At 38.2% G+C, this 21,505-nt stretch overlaps 1 protein-coding gene across 3 annotated transcripts in view; it reads left to right on the top strand.

The window, feature by feature from the left end:
* Positions 1–21,505, top strand: part of LOC145674791 (uncharacterized) — a 146,753-nt gene that overhangs the window by 59,791 nt on the left and 65,457 nt on the right. For all 3 annotated transcript variants that reach the window (XM_081745006.1, XM_081745007.1, XM_081745005.1), the window contains 3 exons: positions 836–992; positions 8,545–8,725; positions 18,752–18,887. In XM_081745006.1, coding sequence (XP_081601132.1) covers positions 836–992; positions 8,545–8,725; positions 18,752–18,887 — 474 coding nt within the window. The remainder of the gene's footprint in view (positions 1–835; positions 993–8,544; positions 8,726–18,751; positions 18,888–21,505) is intronic.

Raw genomic sequence — 21,505 nt, 5'->3', positions numbered from 1 at the left:
CTTTTTCTTAGTTGTTACTTTCTTTCGTTTCCCATATCTTACTTTCGACGGTTGTTAGTTGTGATTCAAGTCGGCCGTCGTCCGTAACACCAAAACTAAGAGGAGCTGATAAGCGAAACTGATTTTCCACACCAACTTGCACGGATATCAACGTAACAGTACTTTAGTTATTTAGCAAGGGAATATTTACATCGTTTAATTATATATAAAAAAAAGATAAATGTTTGAATTAAAGGAAATCAAGACGGGAAATAAGTAGCCCGGGAAATTAGGTAGGCCAAGAGAATGCTTCATTTTTCTTCTATGAATAGAATAAAAGGTTATATTCACTGGTAAATGTTTGAGCGTATCATATTACATAAAATTCACCAGTCAGCAATTCTTGCCATTAAAACTTCAATTTATGTATAAAGTAAAATATATATTTAATTCTCGAATTCACGAACTCAGGTGGGCAATTGCCCCCCCCCCCCGCTCCCGGTGTTATACATAGCCCAGAAAAAAATCCTAAATATGCCACTGGTAGTTGCAGACGACTACTACTAACAAGGTATTGTAATTTTTTTTTTGGTCTTTAGAAATAACGCACTTGCGGCGGATATTTAATTCGTACCAACCTTACGTAGCAGGTTTCTCAAGAGTGAAGGTTAGATTACCGAGATATCAAGTAAGGAGTTAGAATTAGCATATTAAAATCCATTTCAAACGGAAAAAAAAATATGTTTTACTCACGTGACTTTCCTCACGAGTCGCCTCTGCTTTTCCCGTACCAAGAAGTATAATAACATGTTTCCCAGAAACTAATATTGATGACTGTTAATGATTCTGATTGCAGAAACATAGATATAGCAATGTAGTTCGACGACTAACTGATGTAAGGGGAACCCTTGTACCTGAACATACCAAAAAAAGTATAGCTGTGGGAAATATACCGGATCAGTTAAGGAAATATCTTCAAGAAAAGTATCCAACTGCTGGCGAATACTCAGAAGGTTTGTTGCTTAAAATGTGAATATTAAGAACATAAAAATACACATAAGATAGAATAGAAAAATAGCTGTTAGTATTAGAAATAACAGGCCTTATGCAGAGACGTTCTGACGCGTGATTAGTGTCATACTAAAGAGCTCGACTAACAGATGTTTCCTGCAGTAATCAAGTCTTTAGTATGACGCTAATCATACGTCAAAACGACTCTGCATAAGGCGGAACGCTACCTTCGTTTGTTTTACGTACATCAAAGAAATGAAAACGCGACGAACGACGAACTACAAGTGATCATGAGCTAGCTTAAAACTGCCACGGGTTGCTTTGAAGAAACGGGTGATGGGAAGATTTGTATAATAGTTATCTATTCATTTCTATTTTATATTATCTGGATCGTACATAACACATGCATTAAACGAGAATAAGGTTGGGAATATTTCTATGTCGTAAATGAAATAAAACAATGTCTTCTCTCCAAGAACTTTGGTGATGTTAAATTTGAGTCGGAAGTAAAATCCACATATAAATAAAAGTGCTTGTAACGATGTTTGCTAGCTATCTGCTTCTAGACCGGTACCTGATTTTGATTATTTTTGTGGATCCTGGTGTAATGGTAGATTTATGAATATATAGCGTGACTGGTAATTTGATGCATTCCTTGCAAGGGAATATTCTACAGGTACTTTGAAACATTTTCACCTATGTGAACCAGGGGTCGAAAATCAATAGTTTCTGAGTAATTTTCACATGCGTGATTTCTCTGAAATTTTCCGGCGAACGAGAGATGCACGAGGAAGTTTTGTCCTGACCTATTTCCACATATCGTAGAGCGATGAAATTTTACATGTGTAATCCTGTAACTCTACACTGTCGCTGTGTTATAGGTCCCAACGTGAAATAATATGTAGTGGTCCAAAATCCATTACTGCACCTCAGAAAGCAGCGTGGCAACATCACAGAAGTACTTGCCCCTAAAAACTGACTGCATGGTTGAGAAGAGGTGAAATGAAGATGGTGTGCGGTCAAGAGAAAACGCGAATTATGAAAGATTTCATACCCAGGGTAGTGCGTCTGTCTGGCCAAGATTCGGGCAGTGAACGGGTGCGTTGTTTTTCTGTAAGCGAATACCTTTTGCCTGGGTTATGCTCTGGGATTTCACAGAATCCCGCAATGCATGCAGCAGCGAGGCATAGTATATCTTGGTAATTGTGGTCAAGCAAGTAGTAATACTCCACGCTGATCCCAAATAAACCTGATGATTACTTTGGTCGCTCAGAGTTGAACATGGACTAACTTTGGTGGTCGTACGTCGGCACTCTGTCATTGGTTTGACTATGTTTTCCATGGTCATCTTCACTTCCACCAGGCGAAGGTCGGGACGGTATCTTCATGAAAGTCAGGGCCAGTTCCTTCCCAAATTCTAGACTCACCTAAAAAACCGATATGACTCCGGAGTTAGAGATCCGAATCCTTCCTTGAGCCATTACATTACATAAATACATTAGTCAAACCAATGATAGCGTACCGAATACAACAAACAGAGGAAGTCCGTGTTCAGCTCTGGGCGACCAAAGTATTACTACTTGCTTTTCAGAGATATTACAGTGGGGTATTAATACTTGCTTTTCAGGCAAAGGGCACCACAATTACCTGGATGTACTATGTCTCACTGCTGCGTGCTTTGCGAAAATCTTAAATTCCAGAGCGTGGCATGCTGACAAAAGGTGTCCTCCTACTGGAAAATAACGCACCCGTTCACTCACTGAATCTTGGACGGACAGATGCACGACCCTGGGTGCGAAATTCGGTATAGTTCACGTTTCCTCGTGACCACATACCACCTTCTTACCATCTCTTATCAACCATGCAGTCATTTCCTAGGGCCAAGTACTTCTTCGATGTTGCCATGCTCTTTTCTGAGATGCAGAAATGCATTTTGGGCCACTACAGCTCACTTCTCGTTAGGACCTATAACACATCAACTGTGCAGAGTTACGAGCTGTACCTACATTACCACATGGCCTACATAGGTATGCAGAATTACACATGTAAAATTACGTTGCTCTACGATATGTGGAATTGAGTCAGCGTAAAACTTTCTCGCGCACCTGTCGTCAGCCGGCATAGTTCAAAGAAATCACACATGTGCATATTACTCAGAAACTATTGATTTGGGACTCCTCGTTTATATAGGGGAAAATGTTCCACAGTACTTGTAGAACATTCCCTTGCAAGGAATGCATCATATATATAGTTAGTTAGATAGATAGATAGATGTAGATTTAGGATGCAACTGAAAGACGCACCAAAATTTCAGGGTTGATTCCTCATGAGAAGACAAGTAAAAAAAGTTCATATGGCCATATGTCGGGAAATGTATCGTTAGAAACGCCATTAAGCCGCCTGATGGTGTGAATTAATCACATTCTGGACGCCCCTTTTTCCCTATTTACAAGCAAACCAATGAGTGATACATCAGCGGAAAGAGTATAGAACACAGGTTCCAACGAGCTCAAGTGCGTCCATTGCTCGCTGAGTGGTAACTGAATCAACAAAATAAGACTAAAACAACATCATGAACAAAACATTGGGAGGTTTAATTTCCTTAATGTTAAAGTGCAATAATACTGCAAATGGAAAAGTGGCAAAAGAACAACTACACTTGCTTGTCAAAACCAAAAATCGTGCCGTATATATAAATGAGACGGTACTGTTGTGTCTAAATATCATTAGGGCTTATAGTTACTAAGATAAATAGCGGCACATATTTCATACACAGAGTGAAGCAAAAGCTTGGACAAAGTTATAAAAGTCGAACGGTGTGAGGAACCATAATGTCGTTTGGTATGAGGTTTCTATAGATAAGGGCGGAACTTATAGGAGATATAGCGACAGCGGCGGCCATCTTCAAATCCGCCATCTTAGATTTGTGTTACGTTTTTCAAAGGGGAAGAGGGTTATATCGCATATCATTTATACTGCCTTTTTCTGAGGAATGCACCTGGGTAATCCGTTTTGCGATATCTTTATTTGAGTAAGAGTTATGATCTGTTGAAATTTAAAATTACAGGGAGTGATCAATTTTCTTTGTCGCTGCAGGTGATCCACAATGGCACTTACACAGGGGGAACGCATTTAAATTGTGTTAATGAGTGGTGGACATAGTACCAGAATGATTGCTGCTGACTTCAATGCCCGGCATCCTGAGGGAAATGGCACTTCACATATGACAGTTTCCAAGTTATTGGACAAATTTCGTGCAACAGATTCTGTAGCGAACAAGCCACACGGTGAACGTCCAAGAACAGCCACCGACAAGGAGACGATACAGCAATTGTAGCATCAGTTATGAAAAGTCCACACCGCAGTACGCGCCGGCTATCAGCAATATCCGGTGTCAGTCAGCGTTCAATCCTGTCTGTGTTGCACACACACCAATCGCACCCGTACAACTTACAGTTGCAACATCATCTCTCGAAGGATGACCCTGATTGGCGTTTACAGTTTTCAGAATGGGACCTGGATCAGTGCGACAGTAATCCGAACTTCATACGACAGGTGTTTTTAAGTGACGAAACTTACTTTTATGAGGAAGGTGAGGTAAACAAACAGAATCAGTGTTACTGGTCAGGTGGAAACCCCTTGTGGGTGGATCCCTGTAAATGTACTGGTGGTGGAAAAGTGACGGTTTGGTGTGGGATTGGAACACAGGAATCGTGGGTCCGGTGTTTATTGATGGAGAGAGATATCTTAACATGCTCTGTGATTATGTGTTTTCAACGTTGTTAAATCAGCAGGAAGATTTCCCGACTTTCTTCCAACAGGACCTCCCCACTATGCTACTGAGGTCAATCAGTTTCTGCGTGAACAGTTCCCAGGTCACTGGATAGGTAGAAGGGGTCCTATGGGATGGCCACCACGGTCCCCTGGTCTCACACCTCTCACTTTTATCTGTAGAATCATCAATTGTGTATGAGGTAAAAAAAATCAACAATGTAGTCCATCTCTGCCTGCATATTGAGGAGGCGTGTGTCTCTGTTGATCCACAAACCCTGCGACGTGTGCAGCAGGACTGGCAAAATAGACTCCGATTGTGTATCCAGCGCAATGGAGGTAATATTGAGCATATTATGCTGTAATGCAGACTCTGGCAAGTGTCCCAAACTTTAACAGGTCATAACTTCTACACAAATAAAGATATCGCAAAACGGATTGCACAGGTGTATTCCTCTGTAAAAGACAATGTAAAATAATATGCGACTTGATCCCCTTCCCCTTTGAAAAACTAACCCAAATCCTAGATGGTGGATTTTAAGATGGCCGCCTCTGCCGCCATACCTCCTATAAGTTCCGCCGTCACCTATAGACACCCCATACCAAACCACATTATGATTCCTCACACTGTTCGACTTTTATATGTTTGTATCCAGACTTTTGACACCCTGTATAAGTTATCTTTAATATAACTTTCCATATATAGTACGAGGGCTATCCAGAAAGTAGATTACGTTTTCGTCTGTGTCCGCTAGGGGCGGGGCTAGCGCGGCCATCTTGGGGTCAGAGCGTTGCGCAGCTCAGTCGGCATCTAGCCGTGCTAGTGAGAGGTTCGTGCTGTGCTCCGTTAAGATACTGTGACGGTTTGAAATGTCTGCGTTAATTGAAAATCCCGCGAGCTGCGAGGTGCGTGCAGTAATAAGGTTTCTGACAGCAAAAAACTGTAAACCGATAGAAATCTATCGGCAGCTGTGTGAAGTGTATGGGGACAACATTATCACTGAAGGTGGAGTGCGACAGTGGGTCATAAGATTTAAAAATGGCCGAACCAATGTTCACGACGAAGATCGAAGTGGGAGACCCAGCAAAGTGACTGCCGAACTTGTCGAAAAAGTCGATGTTAAAGTCCGTGAAAATCGAAAGTTCACAATAACGGAACTTTCTTTGAGTTTTCCACAAATTTCGCGAAGTTTGTTGCAGGAAATCATCAGCGAAAAGCTTGGTTACCACAAGTTTTGTGCAAGATGGATTCCAAAAATCTTGACAGAGGACCACAAAAATCAGCGAATGGCTGCAGCGTTGCACTTTTTGGACGCCTACAATAAGGATGGTGACTCTTTACTCGATCGCATCGTTACTGGGGACGAAACATGGGTGAAACACGTGAACTGTGAAACGAAATTGCAATCAATGCAGTGGGGGCACACAGGTTCTCCCCAAAAACCCAAGAAATGCATGCAAACAATGTCGGCAAGGAAGATGATGGCGACTGTTTTTTGGGACAGAAAAGGTGTGATTTTGGTGGACTTCCTGGAAAGAGGCACTACAATAAACGCTCAAAGGTATTGCCAAACTCTGCAAAACCTCAGAAGAGCAATTCAAAACAAGCGCAGAGGAATGTTGAGCTCTAAGATCTTGTTGATTCACGACAACGCCCGGCCCCACACGGCAAATGTCACGCGTGAAGTTCTTGAATCTTTTCAGTGGGAGTTGTTTCCTGATCCGCCGTACAGTCCCGACCTGGCACCGAGCGACTTCCACCTATTCCCAGCAATGAAGAAGTGGCTGGCTATGCAGCGTTTTGATGACGACGAACAGCTGCAAGAAGAGGTAACGAAGTGGTTGAAGTCGCAGGCGGCCGAATTTTTCGACGAAGGAATTTCCAAGCTCGTACATCGCTACGATAAATGCCTTAATTTGAATGGTGACTATGTCGAAAAGTAGTATTTGTGTGTGGCTTTCATCTGTATATAATAAAATTTGTTTCCTATACTTTGTTGATTTTTTATTCCAAAACGTAATCTACTTCCTGGATAGCCCTCGTAATTCCAGACCTCCTAACATAGTTGCGTATATAATAATTCTTACAGAAAGCATTTTCCAAAACTATAAAATACTAATCAACAAAAATATATCAAAAAACACACGCATAAATTCTTCTATACAAAACTGAAGTTGGCTGTACGCGAATCAACAGAGTATAAATAAATAGCTAACTAGCATATTGCTTCACATAAACATTTGCTGCCCCGTTGAACTCTAAACCTAACTTGGGTTTCTAGCGCATTCTCGGCAAGTGGGAAGAGGATACCAGAGAGTGATATGAAAAATAATCGAAAAGACCCATATTTGTGTCATGTTCATAGTTTCAGAATCGCTGAGTCCAAATTCATTCCCCATCGGCATGAAGTGAGAATATACTTCTTCATTTGATGCCTCCATATCATTAATAATTGTCCATTAAATATGGTTAAATTAAGAAACTGGGTCAAGCGGATGAAGAGTAAGTCGATCTAAATAGAATGGACGGTTTATTTTGTCAACAATAGGGTAATGGATTTATGACTGATTTCAATTGGTTTTATGGTTTTATGACTGTTTTTATGAGTTTTGGTGACCTGTTTTATGACAGGCGTAGATAAGTGGTTTTCACACCGGGGATGGAGGTGATGATAGAGGAACAGGTTTCAACAAGTTGTTCAGGTGAATGACCTTTCTTTGTTTTTTATTTTTTTTATTATCGAACTATGCGAGTTGATAAAATTAATTAGTACATACATATTTTAATTCGACCCGTCAGATTGACGTCATTATCTTACGCGGTCCATTTGCTATGCAATTTATTTAATAATTTCGTTTTCATTTGTGAAAACTCTGCTTATTTATATTTTCCTAACTTCGTTACTCGGTGTTAAAAGTTGTGAGCTGATAAAATTAATCTAGAAAACAGGAATTTTTAGTAGTGTGTATTATTAACAGCGTATAGAAACTCTAAGCAATTTTTGATTGCGATATGCTAAAAAAAACGTACTATGATAAAATTTATTATTACGTATTATTTTTTGTAGGGTTACAAGTTTTAGTAATGAATATTTAACACCGATTAATAATAGAAGTGGACTAATTATTGTTGCGAATAATTTATTAGGAGACTATAAATAAGATGAACAATCTTTGATTCTTTAAATATTGTTCACAGTTTTTGTGCGCTGTTAATAACACGTAGCACTAAAAATACTTCACGGGTTCAAGATTAATTTTATCAGCTAAAACGTTTAACAGCGAGCTACAAAATTAGGAGAATATTAAGTAAGCAGAGTTTTCACAAATGAAAACGAACTGCATAGAAAAAGAACTGCGTAAAAGAATGACGTCAATCTGACAAATCGAATTAAAATATGGATGTACCAAATAATTTCATCAACTCACAAAGTTCGATAATAATAAAAATAAAAAAACAAAAAAAGGTCATTCACCTAAACAACTTGGTGAAATCTGTTCCTCTATCATTACCTCCATCCCCAATGTGAAAAACACTTATCTACGCTTGTCATAAAACAGGTCATAAAAAATCATAAAAAACAGTCATAAAACCAATGGAAACCAGTCATAAATTCTTTCATTATCCTATTGTTGACGAAATAAACCGTCCATCATACTGATCTATACTTATATCTACTATAGTAGTGAGTTTGAACATTCAGTAAGTATTTATTTCTCGAAATTTTGCTTTAAAGTTTTTTTTTTTAAATAATGTTTTATTTATTTATTTTCTTGTTTAAGAAATGGCCCGTGATACTGCGTTGCGTGAGCATTTCCAGTTGTACTCAAAATTTGGTGATCAGCGATCTGATGGAACCTCGATAGCGTTGAATCAAAGCGACCAGTGGATGAAGCAAGCAAACATAATTGATGGAAGGAACTTCACGACGAACGACACAAGCACTGTATGGGCTAGATTCAAGTACGACAGTAATTATTTTTTTATAGTAGCCATTATAAAGTTAACCTAATGTAATTTAAAGAAATTAACTACATTCATAAGTCGTTTTGACGGACTAAAAGGGTAAACAGTTGTCCAATGTTGCCGATTGTTCATTTTCTGACATTAAGTCTCGGATTGCGAATATTCACAATTACATTCAGAAAAGGGAAAATATAGTACTGTACTTTCAATCAAGTATATTATCCAGTGACTGTAAAATACCTGGTACACCACACTATACTAGGTGTGATCAAAAAGTGCGGTGAATGTAATTGAACAGTGCCATCTATTGATGTATACATTTCAACTAGCAAGACCGATAGCAATGTTGCCACACTTAGTACAATTATACCAAATTCGGTACCACTTTGAGTGTACCACTTTCACCAAAGGGGCTAAAATGCAATGTTGGTACCACTTTGACATTTTAGCCCCTTTGGTGAAAAAGTTGGTACAAATCTACCCAATTCAGTAGTATATAACAAATACTTGTCACATTTTTAAAAGTGTTAGTAAGAATTTTCCTACATCTCACGTTACTCATACTGGGGGGATGGACTCTTAAAAATGCTGTTGAACATTCATTCTATGACGTTGCATCGCATAACGCTACGAACTTTGTGTGGAAAATTCGTAATTCGAACTATATCGGGAAACAAATTACGCTAGATGGGCGCACCCGCGCAGCGCATGGAGATGAGAAAGAAGCCCAGAGCTACATTCAGTGATCGCCCCCCCCCCCCAGAATAGGAAAGTTTCTTATTTTATATATAAATAAAACAAATCCCAGAGTTTGGAGCTCTTAAATGTAGCTCTAAGTAGCAGCATTACAACCTACCGCCCCCCCAGAAGTCCGTCCTGGATCCGCCCCTGCGAGTGAGGTGGAAATTTTGTGGTGAAAGCAGTTTGGTTTCCTTATAATACATACCAAAGATGATAACTGTTTTCCTTTTTAATTTGCGGCCTTTGTTATACTTCCTACGTGCGAGAAAACTTTCATCTACTTGCACTGTTGTTCGGGGTCCTCCTATTTGGATATTTTTAAAACGAGCACTTTCTTGATTAAGACTCTTGGAAGAAGGAGGAGGAGTGTTCTAGAACTTTATCTCTTTTAGTTTCGTGTTTTAGATCCATGAATTACACTGAATAACGAATTTAATATAAATAAAATAAAATATAAAATAATGAATTCAGCCCTTATTGTTTCAATTTAGTACTATTTTTCAACCCACTCCAGAGCTAGGACTGTAGCAAAAGTGACCGATAGCCTAAACCTTTGATACAGTCAATGTCGAGTTTGAACAACTTGTGACATGTTAGTTGGCTTCCAGAGGCAGAAGAGTGAGGACCTGTTAAGAGTGTCTGTCGTGTGTCAACATTCAGTTCTGTTGTACGCTGAAAAAGAAAAACAAGTGCCAAAGAAGCTCACGAAATGTCAAAATCAGTATATGATGGTAAAGCAGTGGCATTGAAAACTGTTTACAATTGGTATTAGCGATTCAAAAGCGGAAAGGATTCGGTTGAAAACGAGCAATGATCGGGATGTCCTTCAAAGTCAAAAACAGATGAAACTTGCAAAAAAGTGGCACAAATGATTTGTCAAACAGGGCAATGACTATTCAAGAGCTTTCCGAAGAACTAAACATTTTGTATGGGTCCGTGAAAAGTATTTTAACCACCGATTAAATGGGCAAATGGCTTCCTTCTTCACCACGAAAACGCGCCATACCACACTTTGTTCTTGATCCACGCGTTTTTGGCTGAAAAAAATATTCCTCTCTGTCCACATTTGCTGTTTTCTTCCGATATAGCACCACGCGGCTTCTGAATCTTCTCAAAAATAAAAACCGTGCTTGAAGGAAAACGTTTGGCATTGAGGAGGACACGACAGAGCAGCTGAACACCCTTCCAGAAATGCTTTCAGTTATGGATTAAACGTTGAGAGAAGTACATTGCTAACGAAGGGCAGTACTTTTAAGCAGATTAAATTAAATTCCATGTAAGCTTGTTACTTGGTTTCTAATAGAATTATTCACCGTATTTTGATCACATCTCGTAGTATAGTAAATTCTACATTTGTATTTGAAAATAAGGACTTTCAGATTAAATTGGCTCTTCTATGTTTTGTAAGTTGCTTCCTAAGTCTGTTAAATCTATATCCGTAAAACTGAAGGATAAGTGTATTTCTTTCCGATTTATTTCTTCCGGTTTGTGTTTTCTTTCTTCTGGGTATATTTTCTTTTATATAATATTTCAGGATATGGACATGTTGGAAATTTCAACTTACTGTTCATTTTCCTCACCACGCCAGCCATTCACACTTCTTTTCACTCTGAAAGCATGTTTTCACTCACCTCACTGCACAAGTGACATTGTGGTGTTATATGCATTTTTAAGATTATTTCAGACACGATACAGATAGTGATTCTACAGCTCTTAAGTTCTTATTATTATTAAGAGCAGTGATGCCAACCTGAAACTTAAAAAAAAAAATCCATCTTGAGAGGCAGAAAGTCTCATTTTGCTCTTGAATTTCCCACATTACAGTAATTACAAATATTTAAAAACTTGTATAAAATATAAAAAACAAAGCTCCTCTAAGACACTAATTGTCTTCAAGATATGAGTTATTTATCCGTAAATTTTGATCTTTGATCTTCTACATTTACAAATAGTTTACGAATAAGAATTTTCGTTACTCTAAAGAAAGAAATGAAATTGTTGACGAAAACACGTACGTTTTGTTGTCGGAATTTAGTGTTACCATCACGCGTTTGAGCCATCACCATCTTCTACTCAATAATTATAATAGAAAAACGGTATTTTCCACTGAACAATCTGCAATCATTTCATGTGGAACATTTCAGAAAATGGCTGTTTCTCGTTTACTTTTTTTCACTTTCTTCCGTTATTTTCTTTTTTCGGAATACCAGGGTACAATTAACGTTCCTTGATCCTTTTTCGGACGATACCAAATCACTTGTCAAAAACATTTCCGTTCTAACAAGCATTTTTTTCGGTAACAAAATTCGAGAATTAAGACTGGTTACAAGCTTATTGAACACACAGTTTATTTATCGATCATAGAGAATTTTATTGGCATTGGTGAAGTATGAAAAATCCCAGGTATGCTGCTAATTTCGAGGAAAATTCTCATTATCCCTTTTCGAGAAATGAACGACAAAAAATTCGGCAAAATGGAATTTTTCCCACAAGATTTAGGTTCAATAATGCCATGTACGAAAGTGGGCCAAAAAAATGTCTATATTTTTCGTATCCTGTGGATATTACATGTGTGTCATTTTATGCTTTACAGAAATAAACACGATACAAGTAATAATAATATAAATGTAATGACAATCAGTAATTCAGTACTGAAATGGAAATATTTTGTTTTTTAATTGTTGCAACAAAGGAATAGCAGAAGACATAGAATGAACCAATCAGAGCTTCGCAAAGATTAGGCGACGGATGAAAAATCAAACCATTTGAATCTAGTAAAAGGATTCTGGTTAGGTGAACTGTCAGGCGAGGTGCTTGACTATGTGTTATACACTACACCTATACGTACTGAAGTTTCTGAAAATATGCAAGGTGAATTGAAAAGTAAATGGCAAAGTGAACTGCTCCCATTACTTTTACACTTACAAGTAACACTTCCCAAGTGTAAAACTCCGATTTTGATAAAATTTGGCAGGTAGATACTACAAATGAAATAAAGGAATACGTGTTTTTTTTATTATTTTCTGCGGAAAAACTGTTTTAGAGAGCAAAAACCCCCATCCAAAATTTTGAAAGTTGACGCCCAAAAGGCAAAAACAAGTGGTCCGAAGTAAAAGAAATTGTGCATATATTTTGTAGACGTAAAATGAGGGAATACGTGTTTCGTATTTTCCTTTAAAAAAAAAAACGTTTGCGTGGGACACAGATCCCTCCTAAACTTGATCATGAAATATCAAAAGTGCTAATAACAGTATGTCAGAAGTGCTTAAAGGACATGAAGAATTGGAACGAAACTTTGTGTAGTGACAATAGGAAAAAAATAAAGGAATACTATTTTTTTTAATTTTCTGCGGAAAAACGGTTTCAGGGGTCAAAAGCCCCTATCCAAAATTTTGGAATTTAACGCCCAAAAGGCAAAAACAAGTGGACCGAAGTGAACGAAATTGTGCACAAATATTGTAGACACAAAATACGGGTTTTGTATTTCCTGGAAGAAAAAAACGTTTGCGTGGGGCACAGACCCCTCCAAAACTTTGATCATGAAATACCAAAAGTGCTAATAACAGTATGTCAGATGTATGTAAAGGACATGAAGAATTGCAACGAAACTTTGTGTAGTGACAATACGCAAGAAATAAACGAATATGTTTTTTTTCTGCGGAAAAACGGTTTTAGGGGCAAAAGCTCCCACCCAAAATTTTGAAATCTGATGCCCGAAAGACAAGAAGTGGACCGAAGTGAATGAAATTGTGCACAGATATTGTAGACATAAAATTAGGTATTATGGGTTTCGTATTTTACTGGAAAAAAGCGGTTGGGTGGGGCACGGACCTTCTAAACCGTTGTTTACGAAATATCAAAAGTGCAAATAAATATACGTGAGAAGTTCCTAAAGAATATGGAACATTGCAACGAAACTTCGTATAGTGACAATTTGCAAAACAATAAACGAAACCTGTTTTAATTTGTACGGAAAACAGTTTTGGGGCCTAGGTCCCCCTCCGAAAAAAGTAAATATTACCGTAATAGCGCAAAAAGGAGTGGACGGAAGCAAATGAAAGTAAGTGTAGATATTGTATATGTAAAATAAGGCCTTTCTTGTTTCTCAAGTGTCCCTATCCGATTTGCTTCAAATTTGGCACATCAATAGTAAACAGGAAATAAATCGACACTTTTTTGTTTATGCGGAAAAACAGTGTTGGGGCCTAAGCCTCCTCCAAAAAAAAGTAAATATTACCGTAATAGCGCAGGAAGGAGTGGGCCGAAGCAAATGAAAGTAAGTGTAGATATTGTATATGTAAAATAAGGCCTTTCGTGTTTCTCAAGTGTCCCTATCCGATTTGCTTCAAATTTAGCACATCAGCAGTAAACAGGAAATAAATCGACACTTTGTTTATGCGGAAAAAAAATTGTAAGGGTTCAAGGCGCCTCCTGAAATACTATAAAATACGCTATACTTCTTGTGCTGTTGATCTTCCAAATTTGAAGAAATTGGATAGAGACAGTTGTGAAACACGAAAGATCTTATTTTACATATCCAATATCTACACACAATTTCATTCGCTTCGGTCCACTTCTTCTTGCCTTTCGGACGACAACTATCAAAATTTTGGGTGGAGCTTTTGCCCCTAAAACTGTTCCTCCACAGAAAATAAAAAATACGTATTCGTTTCTTTCTTGTGTACTGTCCCTACATAAAGTTTCGTTGCAATTTTTCATGTCCTTTACATACATCTGACATACTGTTATTAGCACTTTTGACATTTAGTGATCAAAGGTTTGGAGAAGACCGTGCCCACCCAACCTTTTTCTTTTTCAAGAAAATATGAAACCCGTATCCCTCATTTTATGTCTACAGTATCTATGCACAATTTCATTCACTTCGGTCCATTTCTTCTTGCCTTTCGGGCGTCAATTTTCAAAATTTTGGGTGGGGGATTTTCCCCCTAAAACCGTTTTTCCGCAGAAAATAGAGAACTCGTATTCGTTTATTTGTTTGCCTATTGTTACTCCCCAAAGTTTCGTTCCAATTCTTCATGTCCTTTAAGCATTTCTGACATACTGTTATTAGCAATTTTGATTTTTCATGAGCAAAGTTTTGCAGGGGTCTGTGCCCCACACAAACATTTTTTTTTTCAGGAAAATACGAAACCCGTATTCCCTCATTTTGTGTCTACAGTATTTGTGCACGATTTCGTTCACTTCGGTCCACTTGTTTTTGTCTTTCATGCGTCAAATTCCACAATTTTGGATGGGGGCTTTCGACCCTGAAACCGTTTTTCCGCAGAAAATAAAAAACCCATATTCGTTTATTTTTTGCCTATTGTCACTCCCGAAAGTTTCGTTCCAATTCTTCATGTCCTTTAAGCACTTCTGACATATTGTTATTAGCACTTTTGATATTTCATGATCAAGTTTTGGGGTCTGTGCCCCACGCAAACTTTTTTTTTTTAAGGAAAATACGAAACCTGTATTCCATCATTTTGTGTCTACAATATTTGTGCACAATTTCGTTCACTTTGGTTTACTTCTTGCCTTTCGGGCGTCAAATTCCAAAATATCGGATAGGGGCTTTTGTCCCCTGAAACCGTTTTTCCACAGAAAATAAAAAAAAAAACAGTATTCGTTTATTTATGGTGTATTGTACATACAGAAAGTTTCGTTACAATTCTTCATGTCCTTTACACACATCTGACATACTGTTATTAGCACTTTTGATATTTCGTGATCAAAGTTTTGGAGGGGTCCATCCCTCACCTAACCGTTTTTCCAGGAAAATACGAAACACGTTTCCCCTCATTTTATGTCTACAATATCTGTGCACAATTTCGTTCACTTTGATCCACTTGTTTTTGCCTTTTGAGCGTCAATTTTCAAAATTTTGGATGGGGGCTTTTGTCCCCTAAAACACGTATTCGTCTATTTTATGTGGAGTATCTACCTGCCAAATTTTATCAAAATCCGACTGTTACACTTGGGAACTGTTACTTGTTAGAGATATGATTGAGTATGTAATAATGCTGAACATCGATATACAAGGTAGGTTTAAAAATTTTTTTGAAATTAGCTTTGATGACAAGAAAATACTTTATTTATCTAAGTGTACACACTATCACCTTCAAAGTAATCCCCTTGCACAGCAATACCCTTCCCAGCGTTCTTGTCACTTTTAAAATGTATCTTGGAAATTCACTTCTCGAGACATGTCAAGCACATTTTGCGATTTGATTTACGTCTCCGTAATGATATCAAAACGGCTATCATTAAACTGATTTTTTTGCCGTGGGAAAATGGCGAAGTCCTCAGGAGCAAAATCTGGACAGTACGACGCGAATGGAAGTGAGATTAGGTTGAGTTGAAACCTGATATTAGAACTCGCTGTGGACGGTCTGACCACGTTTGTGACGAATTCTCAATGCACAATGGCGCGAATGTGGAAAGAAATGATAACCATGTACTTGGTTGAACTGCGGACCTGCTTTATCTTTCTCGGTCGTTTAGGTTATGGGCTCTCTCATTGAGAAGACTGCTGCTTTGTCTCAGGATCATACTCGTACACTTAAGTTTAGTCACTTGTATTGCTCTTGGACGTGAAAGGCAGGTCATCCATAGCTATATCACGCTGAAGGACTTCTTGGCAGACATCTACGCGATATTCCTTCTGCTATTGGGTCAGCGACCTGCGAACTAGTTTTGCAACTACATGGTACATGTTGAAATTACATGTGAGGATTTACTGAATTATTCCATATGACACATTGACAATGGAAGTACTGCTGTGGATTGTTCTTCGAAGATCCTCGTGCACAAGTTGCGAAATGGCTTCGACATTTTCCGGTGTTGGTCTCGTTGTTGATCTTCCTGATCACTCGTTGCCTTCCAGTGAGGTTCTTCCGCTCTTGAAGAGCGCACGCCACTCAAAACACTTTGCAATACTCATGACAGCATTGCCGTAAACTTACTACATCAAGTGCAATGTCTTGGTTGCAGATTTGCCAAGTTTCATACAAAATTTCACGTTCACTATTTGTTGAAACTTTGCTGTTCGCGTTAGAATCGCAAAACTGATAATGCACTCCTGTCCTACATCTACTGGTATATTAATGGAATCTGGAGATAAAAATAATTGCTAAACCTTTCTAATCGACCTTGATCCGACACTCCATTCTCGCCACTTCATTCGATTGGTCCTTTTAAGCATCAATTGCCAAATTTTCGGTAGACTATAGCTTCGAATTGACGCATTTGTGCACATATGATTGTCCAAAGTGTCTTCATGTCATCGTCTAAGGAATTATCCCTACTTCTTCGTGTCATCGTGTAAGGAAGTATTTCCAAAGTTCCTTGGTGTTCTATCCGAACATCATGTCTCATAGCCTATGTTTCGAATTCTAGTAACTGTGGAGACTCATCTGCATCCAGCATTTGGACCTCTTATGACCTATCATAGATGGGGGGTGTTCTTTACTTTCTGCCTTTACTTTCGGTAAAATACCCAAGGAATTTCTTAGTTTTATTCGGAGTTACTCTTGCGCTGGCCCTGCCTCACTTCCAATTGTTCATTAATGACATTTGCGAGTGAAAATAATGAATGTCCCTTTTTATTTGGCATTCTGTTCTCGAGTTATGTCTGTTTTCCCATTTTTCCGACAAATTTTTGATTGACCATAGAGCCGACAGGAGCCATTTCTGTACACAGTTCGGCCTATACTTTATTTCAGGAATCACCATCTCCCCCCCCCCCCAAAAAAAAAGTGTTGTTTCTGAGCACTGGGCAGAAATTCAAAACCTCTCATAAAATTCTCAAGTTGACATTAAACAAAATTTCATTTTAATAAATATTCAAGTATTTTAATATGAAGTCTTGTTTTTCACACCCGTCCTCTTCTCCCCTAAATTTTCCCCTAAATATGGTCTTAATGTGAAATACTTTGTGTTAAAGATGTTATGTAAATATAAGACTTCTCACTTACATTCAATTTCTATTAATTATGAGCTTTGTGGTTTTTGCTTGTTTGTTTTAACAAAACAGATAAATACCAAATGCCGTTATCAGTGATGGAATGAGTCATCTGGCCACTTGAGTCATGAATTTTGTACGGATCCTTTCAGATCCGGTGATTCAGACCAATCTGGTTTTCTAGAAACACCGGATTGGTTGATCACAAATGTGATTGCTTCCGAACTTCGTGATTCGTTCCATCACCATATTATTATCATCATCATCATAGTTATTCTGCCATCATCGGCAGGTCACTTGCCGCAGCTGAGAAGCATTTATGCTCCACGGTCTTGCACTAACCCCTTCGTCTTCAAGTACGATTTTTCTGTTTTGATATCGTACATCAATAGAAACCTTCTCACTTTCTCTCTCTTTCCTTCCAGCATACCATCTAGTACATTCCTCAGGATATAATTTCTTCTTAGCTAATGTCCTAACCAGTTTCTCTTCTCAATAGTATCTAAAAATGTTCTTTTCTCCCCCGCCACTTTAACATCCTCTCATTCGTTTTTCGCTCAACCCAGCTAATTCCCTCCCTTCTCTCTACACCCACCTTTCGAAAAATTTCCAATCGATTTTCATCCTTTTGCGTAATTTCCATGTTCCTGACCATACAATTCAATGCTCCACACGAGCATTTTATGAGTCTTTTTCTCAACTACAAAATAGATTTTCCTTCCTCCTAAAGGCTTCTTTCTCCATTCCTATTTTTGCTTTTATTTCACGTTCCCACTTTATTACCCAAGTATGGAAAAGTAGTCACCTGTTCTATTTTCTTCCCTCCTACTTTAATATTTGACAACTACTTCGTTCTAGTCACCATGGCTTTTGTCTTTCTAACATTTCTTTTCATCCCATATTCTTCACAGCCTTCGTGAAGTTTTTTAACATGTTATTGATTTTCTTTTCAGATCCCGTCACAAGTTCCATATTATCTGCAAATCGTATACATTTAATCATTCTACCTCCTACCAAAATGCCGTCTTGTTTATTTACTATTCCTTCTTTTACTATCTCTTCTAGACAAATATTAACTAATGCAGGCGAGAGACAGGATCTCTGTCAAACTCCTCTTCCAATTGCATTCTTCTCTGTCATTTCCTTCCCTATTCTAGCACTTACTAGCATGTATTAGTTTCTTATGAGTCTTCAATCTTTTCACTGCTGAAAAAATTGAAGAGAGAGATGACTAAGAATAGTTCTTGCTAAAGAATAAAATTGAAGCTCGCTACTGGCAGAATTTAATCTGAAATAAAATTTGATCTTTACCTCGTTTGCAGACAGCAAGCGCTTTCGTATCCTTTATACATGAATTTCCTCAGTAGTTTTGCGGAAGAAACTGGTATGGATGTTGAGGCACTAAAGAATCTTCTTATAGAGGCCGGCCCACCACAGGAAGATCCAGTAGGACCAATGGTTAGTAGTAACTAGTATTTAATTTGTAGCAAAAATAATTAAGAAATTCCTATACAATAGAAATCTTAAAGTGTTATAAATACAAGTGTGCCTTAACTTCATAAATGCCTTAATAAATTGTGCACTACTATTAGGATACCAAACTTCAATTTATTAGGACTGGTGGTTTTGCTCGAACCTTCTGCCTGTTGTATATTACAGTTAAAATCGTGCCTAATTAAAAGTCCTAATTGTTTGCAATTAACAAATTTGTTTATTTATTTATTTATTTATTACTTTCCCCATCAAGTATCCCAAAATCCGTACTATATTTATGTAATTATTTAGGACTTCGTTATACAAGCTAGCTACAGCGCATGTAGCGTGATTATTTATTATTAGGATTAGCGTGACGCACAAACTGAGACACCAGTGGCAGATCTAGAAGGTAAATACTGGGGGACCTAACCGTCCGGCCCCGAACTGGATCCGCCATTGTTTGCCATGTATTAGTAGAGTTGCATATTATTGATTACTCTTGTTTATAGAACTTTTCTATACTTTCCTATAGGTTATGATTATTAAAAATCATTATTTTTAATACATATATATCTGTTTCGTGTATATACCTCCTTTGCAATGTTACCGACTTTGCCGACGCGTAAGACGAGGCCCAATGTTCCATTTCTGTTCTGCGGAACACTTTGTCTGCCATGGGGGTCATCTGGGACCGGCATAGAGCTTTTCACTCAAGCCGCGTTTGTCATATGTGACCGGCGTTTGAAGAATTATAATTGAAGATTTCATTTGGATACATTTATAAGGCCGGTGGTCATAGTTGTAGGTTTATTTTCCGTTCAGGTTGACCGGCCGGGCGTGGAGCATGACTGCATCACGCATGGCCCGGAGAAAAAAACTATAGATAATTTTTAAGCTGATATCTTTTATATGCTAAACGTTTTATTTATTTTAATTTTAACATGCATGGCGTGAATGGCAAAATTAGGGATGGCATTCAAAGTCGCACATTATAAGATTTTAAAATAAATATATTTTACCCAAGAAAATAGTGCGCACTTAGTAATGTTTAATTAAAGGTAGGAATGCATGTGTGTCTCGGAATAATTGAAGCAGTTAGAGGATGAAAGTAGTATGTAACAAATTGTATTATATATTTCGCGGGGGGAAGGGGGACTTTCACAACTTTGTTCGTTTCGTTTCTAAATATCTGCACATAGAGCAGAACTCACTAAATGATGTATTGCGTGGCATAACTAGCATATAACACGTGCATGAACCGCCAGAATGCAACACAGTATTTCAAAATATAGGTAAAATAACATCTTTATCCTTAAAGGGCTTCAACTATAGAGCGTCTGCGTCCACAAAAACGCCCAAACTGCAGGTACTGGGTCACTGAACTACAACGTAGATGGAATGCTGCTGTACACTATTAAAAAAGGAAAGAAGGTAATAAACTACACAGAATCCAAAAAAAATTATTTGAATTGAAATAGCCAAAATGTCTGTATCGGCCTATAAAACATACTTCATTTTCTTGACTCTATAAAGAAAAAGTTGTATCTTATTCGCTACTGGAAGGTATACACAAGGTCCAGCAAAACATGTTACCGCTGATAGGTATAAGGTTGAAGTACACGCCCATTTAATATACGCCTTCAACCTATGAACCAGAACCGTTAATACGTACGAGCATCCAGTCGACCATTCAGTACACCAGTCAGCCTTTGAACACATGTCTTGTGGTATAGAGCGTATCACCGCTGAAATTCTTTGTTGAAGGTCTTACATGTCTACCGGTTCAGTTGCGTACACATGCTCCTTTACCATTCCCGTAACCAGAAATCACACAAACTTATGTCTGGTAATTTTCGCACATGTGATAGTGGACCACGCCAGCCAATCCATCGTCTACCAAATGTCTTGTCCAGGTAACTACGAACATCTGCGTGGTAGTGTGCGGGTGCACCGTATTGTTGAAAGTAACCGCGTGAGGTTGGTTTCCACGAAATGAATTACCAGTTCCAAATAAGAGGAACCAGTGCCATTGCAGTGTTAAAAAATGGGGGTCTATTATTCCCAAGTAACACCACACTATGCTTTTACCTTTGGAGAGTCCTTTATGTGTTCCCTCACTTCATGTGAATGTTGGGTAGCCCAAACCACATGTTATGTGTATTAACACGACCATTGATATGAAATGTTCCCTCGCCGGAAAAGAAAAAACGTACATACGGATCGATTCTTGTCATTTCCAGTAACACTTCTGCCATTTGTACGCGGGTGATTTTATTGGCGTCAGTAAGTGCTTGCACAATTTGGATGTAATATCGTTTTAAGTCCAAACCATGGTGCATGATTTGTCGAAGAAATCCTTCAGGTATTCCTGCTTCACAATCTAACAGAGAAAATGACTTTTTGGGGCTATTAAGCATGGCTTCCCACACTCTTACAATGTTGTACTCAGTTCTGACACTTTTGAGTCGTACACTGTTACCTTTGTAAGTATTAGTCATAGAACCAGTTTTTCAAATTTCTCATATATTTGCGCACAGGCAGTGGCGATACCTTGTTTCAGATGAACAGATTACGAATTTTCTCGGCATAAACCATAGCCT

This window comes from Thermobia domestica, chromosome 18 (genome assembly GCF_964235325.1).
Source record: "Thermobia domestica chromosome 18, izTheDome1.hap1.1, whole genome shotgun sequence".
NCBI classification, from domain to species: Eukaryota; Metazoa; Arthropoda; class Insecta; order Zygentoma; family Lepismatidae; genus Thermobia; species Thermobia domestica.
Note: the sequence above shows the minus strand (reverse complement) of the source record. Positions and strands in the feature narration are given on the sequence as shown.